At 37.8% G+C, this 6,651-nt stretch overlaps 1 protein-coding gene across 8 annotated transcripts in view; it reads right to left on the bottom strand.

Annotated features, from left to right (window-relative positions):
• Positions 1-6,247, bottom strand: part of scn8aa (sodium channel, voltage gated, type VIII, alpha subunit a) — a gene marked incomplete at its 5' end in the record, with an annotated part of 40,116 nt that extends 33,869 nt beyond the window's left edge. For all 8 annotated transcript variants that reach the window (XM_079478839.1, XM_079478840.1, XM_079478841.1 and 5 more), the window contains one exon: positions 5,972-6,247. In XM_079478839.1, the coding sequence (XP_079334965.1) occupies positions 5,972-6,247 (276 nt within the window). The remainder of the gene's footprint in view (positions 1-5,971) is intronic.
• Between the last annotated feature and the right edge of the window lie 404 nt (positions 6,248-6,651).

Genomic DNA, 6,651 nt, shown 5'->3' with positions numbered 1-6,651 from the left:
GACCCTGTCATGGTACACGCTGCTGGAAACATCATACAGCGCTCGCTGTTCCTGCCAGAGTTCGGCGAGTTTATCCTCTTTTTCAATAGTCCACATTCGCTGTGGCGCTGCCATCTTTGTCTATCTTCTTCTGTGGTTTTCCTAGTTCGTGATTGGTCAACTTCAGATAGATCAACAAATCGGCTCCATGTCACGAATTCAAACCGATAGCACACGAACTTTGTAGACATGTTTGATATATGAAGTTAATGACGTAGAAAAGGAGAGACAGGGAGAGGGAGGGAGAGATCATGTTAGTTACAGGGTACTATAAAATTTAAAAAACACTGATGTAAACACAAGATACAGGTCAGACATGTGACATTCTGTCATCATTTACTCGAGTTGTAGGAAGAATTACACTGGTAGTCAAAAGTGCCCCAGAACAGTATGCTTTCAGTCATTCTTCCAAATATCTTATTTTGTCTTCAACAGAACAAATACATTTACAAAGAAATTTTTCCTGTTATGGTTGTCAATGGTGACCAAGAATTGTTTGATTATAAGCATTCTTCCAAAAATCTTTCTCTGTGTTCATCAGAACAACAAAATATATACAGATTTGGAACAACTTGAGGGTGAGTAAATGATGACAGGATTTTTGGGAGAATTGTTCCTTTTAATTGAAAAAAGATAGCGACTATTTTAAATGAGCAGAAACTGGCCATAACACAAGGCAGAACAAGCTGAGCAGCAGCCTCTCTGACATCAATAAGAATCCTTTCTCATTTCGTCGAAAGATAAATCTCCTTTTAATAATACAAATAAACAAAACATTTATATTGTGTAGTGAGATTCAATGTCTTGCTCAAATAAATGCAACATTACAAATTAAGAAAATCATTCTAATTGCTCAAAGCACAAAGGACAAAATTCACAGGTTACACCAAAACCAGCAGAAATGCATTGTCTACCTGCACGACCAGAAGCCACATTCGTTTTCCTTATTGGCTGAAGGTTGAAATGTGTAGAATCTGTGATGGACTGAGAGGGAGGAGCGTGACAGCAATTATTCTCAAGCTGTGCATCATCCAGCTTCCACCAGCCCCCCACCCAGTCCAGCCAAGCCCACTCTGAGTGCTGCGTCATTGCAGGGAGCAGTAACTGTCCGGCACGGCACATTTTCAAAAGACCCTTTTAAGATTTATGATCTAGCATGGAGCTCTCTCAGTGTTGTTCTCTCTTTATTCCCAACGTCTACCCAATTACTATTTTGGACAATAATATTTTATTCAATCTCTGTAAATATAAAGTCCTAAGCCTAACCCTCCTGTATCTTTAACACGACAATAAAGCTACATTACTTGGGCATATCACAATAATAGCCCATTCATGCAAAGAACATTAACTGCTATGTTAGCTATATCACAAACTTAAATGATAAATATAACACAAATGGATGAGAATGATTATTTCTGATTATTCCAAATATGAGTCTTTCCTTCTCCGAAGTGTCGTCTACCATTCTAAAGGATCGAGTCCTTTACGTCAGGATAGATTTTGGCTGCCAATACCTTTTTCATTCATCAACTGGAAGATATTGCTTTGGAAGTCATCCCAACAATGATGTTCCTCTGGGTTGTAACCAGTGGCGCAAAAAGTGGGTATGCGCTATATGCGGCGCATGGGGGCGCCGCACCATGGGGGGCGCCAACGCGATGGTTTAAAAATGTGAAATAATAAAAGTTATATACATTTTAATACAATTTATATAAGTTAGTGTATATATAAAAAGTTATATACATTTAAGAGGACTAACAGGCTAGGCGGCACCGGTGCCCTCATAAGATTCCATCATATAATTTATTTAGACATAGAAGGGTAATATCGCGAGTGGGCGGGGCGCCGTGAGTTACGTTAAGTACGCAGTAACGTTGGTGAGTTGTCGTTGAAATTTGAATTTGAAAAAGATGGATAAACCAAAAAAGCTGTCGGGGGCTAAAAATAGAAAAAGAAAGATGGAAAAAGGAGACGTCCGGTCAAGAGATGCGACAGCAGCTAAATACGTGGATGGTGAAAGGCAACAGGTAGGATTCAAAATGTGACGTCTATTCTTGCAAATACAATATTCATGTTAACAGACCAACGTTAGCTAGCGAGCTTGCTGAGCAACCGACCGTGGAATCATGAATAGATTTGCTACCAAACTTGGAGGCTTGCAAATATAAATATTGACTGGCAAGTGTTTGCTAACTTAATGCAAAATAATGTTGCTGCTGATATCTACATTTATATTTTGGTTAAACCCTATTGTACCAATGCCATGCATGGCACATCTAAATTTTATTAAAGTAAAATAAGAACCGGTAAATATAGGGTAGCATGCACAATAAATGACTAGAAGCTGGAAAACATTCCTTATGCAATAAAGCTGGTTTATCATGGATTTTATTTTACCATTAGCTTCATGTTAGCTCAGCTGTGCTGTCAGACATCCAGGCTACTTTACATCTGCTGGGTGACATGGAAGCTGCAAGGGCCACATAAAGATCTGTGCTATATGTGTATGTATGTATGTATATATATCAGCACAGACCTTTAAACAGAGAGAGATGTGACCCTGTAATTACTTTTCTATATGTATGTGTGTGTGTCATATTTGTACTTGTAAAATCCCAAATGTTAATGTAATTTCAACACCAGCACAACCTTACTGCATAATAGTTGTCTTATCTGATGCCATCCCTAGTCTGATTAAAAAAAATATTTAGGCTGCTATATTTAACAGCAAAGTTCATTTTATTCAGGTGTGAGGATGGTGGATCAGGAAAGACAGGGGAAAGCAACAGGTAGGTCTAACATTAGGTGGAAGTGTAGAGGGAGCTTGATACCAACTTGATACTTGATACCAACAGATTAATTTCTTAATATTATTAATATGGAAAAGGTAGGGGTGTAATGGTTCACAAAATTCAGGGTTCGGTTCGATATGATACACTTGTGTCACGTTTCGGTATGGATCGGTATGTTTTAGATACGGCAAAAAGAAAGAAATGGCAGAGAGATTGCCATGAATACATTTTTATATATTTGTGTCCATATACCATATAATTATGGTAGGCTTACAGTAGCTGTTTGATATACTTTTAAAATAAACCTTTATTATTTCAAGCCCATACATGATGATGTCCGGCACACTTTTTTATTTAGGGGGGGGCGCCAAAACTGTTTCTGCATACCCCCCTAACACTGAGTAGTTGCGCCCCTGGTTGTAACTGTAATTTATGTGGTGTGCACCGCTCTATTATCTTTACTCTTAGAACTTTATGGTTATAGTTAACATTCTTGGTGGGAACTGACCTTAAGCCTGTGTCCTTCAAACAATAGCCCCACATCATCACAGCCCTACAAATGATCAGTTCTGGGGTGAAAAGCACTAAGAACTAGGCTAATTGCTTCTGATAGTGTCATGGGTCAGGTTTTAAAAGCTGCCAGTTCCCATTTCTCAGCTGTTTTTACACTATGGAGACATCTGCACTTAGCCTTCAAAATCAGGTTTCACTATTGCTGCAGCCCGATGAGTGGAAACAAAAAGACAATCGAAGTATACGGGCCGCTGGGAGATTCCATCCATTTACGATATAGGCTAAATGTATGATAGGGTTGTCACAATATACTGGTACGACAACAATATTAAAAACCATAATTATTGAACACATGTTATGTTTACACACATATGATATTATCAGAAAGAATTTGGCACTTGTTTAAACTTTTGCCTCAAAAGCCACAATGGTTACAAACTCTCTCTCATCGTCTCACTTAACTTGGATTTTAAGTGTATTTCATTGGCAAAAAAAGAGAAAATACAAAATAAACTACATTAAGGATGAATTTGACTGAGAGTATGTTACCTTCTTTAAAAAATCAATAGGTATTGGGATATCAGCATTTATTCTTTATCATGTTATCATTCAATCTTTCAGCCACGTATGAGCCCTTGTATGATAAAAGACATTCTTTAATGTGCATCTAAAAATACAAATGCTAATATCAGTGTACTATTATAGTTTATCTATTAAGAAAGATACATTGAAGTATATCAACTTTGCATTGAACATCACACAATGCCTTTGGACTGTGCTTCACATATGCTCCTACATAAGGTTTTCATCAGGAGACTGAAATTCTCCTTCCTGAGCGGGGGGGTTACATAACAGTGAGTGTGCATTGCATGAGAGTGAGGCAGAGGAATGAGAGAGAGGTGAGGAGAAGCTTCAGCACAAGCGTGCATTAAGTAAGGGATAATATACAGGCAGCCGTATGTTATCGCAGAGATAAGCCCCGACAGTGTGATCAGTTGGCTGCTGGTACATTTTCCCGCTTATTACACGGCTGCTTGCCACATGAGAAAAAATAGACATGAAAAGTGAATCTGAAATATTTTATAAGCTTATTTTTAGCGGATGCTGACCTTCTGCGAGGAAAAGCTTGTTTACTTTTGGTTTTAAGGTACGAAACGATGTTCAAATGTGCAATTTGGTTTAATCATATGTAAATATAAAACATATTTATATGTCATTTGTCAAAAGAACAGAATGATTTTTATGCATCCGGGTTACCATGTGTTATTAGTTTTGAGTGGTTGCTATCTGGGAATAACGAACCTGCAAATGTTGCGACTGGCCAAACAGAATCAATCATTCCAACGAGCCGTGTGATAACAGGCATTAACACACAAACAAGCATGTGCATTATTTAGTAAAGACCAGTGTGTTAGTCCTGCTAAAGTCCTACCACTGCACTTAGCACCGTAGACCCTAAAAGTACATGAGAGCAGGACTGAGCCTACAGAGCTCCATTACAGCTCAGACAGAAAAGATGACCTCATCCTCCACCCCTAGGCTACATCTCATAACAACAACTCGCTTCAGAAAATCTGCTTTAGGACTTGCCTACGTCTGATACAGCAATTGGTAACATTAAAAACCTTATATGTGTATGTGCGTAAAAATAAACACTACAAAGTGGCTTGGTGGCTAAATTTGGCCTTATTGCTTTTATTCTATCTAGCATGAATATTAACATTCAGTGTCTTTTTATGAAAGAATAGAAGAGCACAGCATGATGTTAAAATGCGAACCGAATCTAATACATTACCAATTGTCTTTACTGTTCATAATATATAACAGGTATTTCAGGAGAGAATCTCCCTACTACGCTCACTTTATACCAAAACCTCTAAATGCACCAAAACGGCTGTTCCATTTAAACAGCAAATTACATTTTGGAATGGTCTTACAACTATACTAATAGGTAAGGTGTTCAAAAAGGCACACTGTTCCTTTAAAACTCACTGAGGCATTCCTGTTGGCCCTTCATTTATGAGGGATTATCGCTGTAACAATTAAAAGTCTGTCAGGTGGAACTGTCCTCTTTCAAAACCCTTGTGACCACTCAACACACAGTACTCAAAAACAAATACAGTCACGATTTATACTGAGCAGATAAATCTTGAATTTAGCATGTGGTTTTTGGACCCAAATGTCCTGAATCTGCAGTCTACTTTGTAACATTCTCAAAATAAAGATTGCTCTCAAGTCACACTGCCCCAGAGAAACACATGTCATTATGTATCATGCAAATCCTACTTTTTGTTTGCATGTGTTTTCTATATGACCATAAATGTACATGAAAAAAGCTTTACAAATGATAAGCTTATTATTAAACAACCACATCATCCACAGCTTCAACATAGATTCTCTAGAATGATTCATAGTGAGGTGCTTAGAGGGTAATGAGTGCAGGCTTGCCACACATTTTTTATATTAAGATTTTTTAAACCAATTCAGGTTCCTCAGATGCCACGCTGACAAAATCCTTTAAAGGACCTCTAGTCAACCTTCAAAGAACCTCAAATGATAAAACGACCTAAAGCTATAGGTATGCAGGACGTTTGAAGATAAGAAAGCAAAAATTAGGTGTCACTCACTTTTTTATTCACATAGAAGGGATCGAGGTCCTCCAGTGGTGTTGCCACCATGCCAGGAGGGATTTCCCCATAGATGAAGGGCAGACTTTTTCCCACCTCCAGGTCACCGTTGGGCTTGGGCTTGTTCTCGTCATCATCGTCACGGTAACTGCTGTCTGGCTTAGGTGGCGGCTTGGCTTTCTCCTCGGCAATGCGCTTCTCGATTTCGACCAGACTTTCCCTGGTAAAGTATTTGAAGCTGTCAGGTCCTGGCGGTGCAATAAGGGGTGCAGCCATGTTTTCATCCTGCAGCAATGTCTTCTTCTGTTATTTACCCTCCACGGCAGCCAGATCTATGATGTCAAAAAGAGAGAACGTTGTTACTGCACATATATGGTTCTACATGTAATATTAATCATGTAAAATAAAATATATATTGTATAAATACACATTATATAATTATTTTTAAATATCTTATAAATTTTAGTAATTTCTTATGCCGAAAATAGACAAAATGCCCTTGATAATGTTACACAACACAAGATAAATATTACTGCATAAAAAAACTTTAAGAAATGTGTACTACTACAACAAACAATTAAAAGCAAGACCAACATATGAATGTTTTCAAATTACATTTTACATTACAATTTAATGCCATCTTTACAATAAATAATTATTAACATTAAACATATGATCAG

The sequence above is a fragment of the Barbatula barbatula genome (genome assembly GCF_947034865.1).
Source record: "Barbatula barbatula genome assembly, chromosome: 17".
Lineage (NCBI taxonomy): Eukaryota > Metazoa > Chordata > Actinopteri > Cypriniformes > Nemacheilidae > Barbatula > Barbatula barbatula.
The sequence above is the reverse complement of the archived record's forward strand: the minus strand, read 5'-3'. Positions and strand labels throughout refer to the sequence as shown.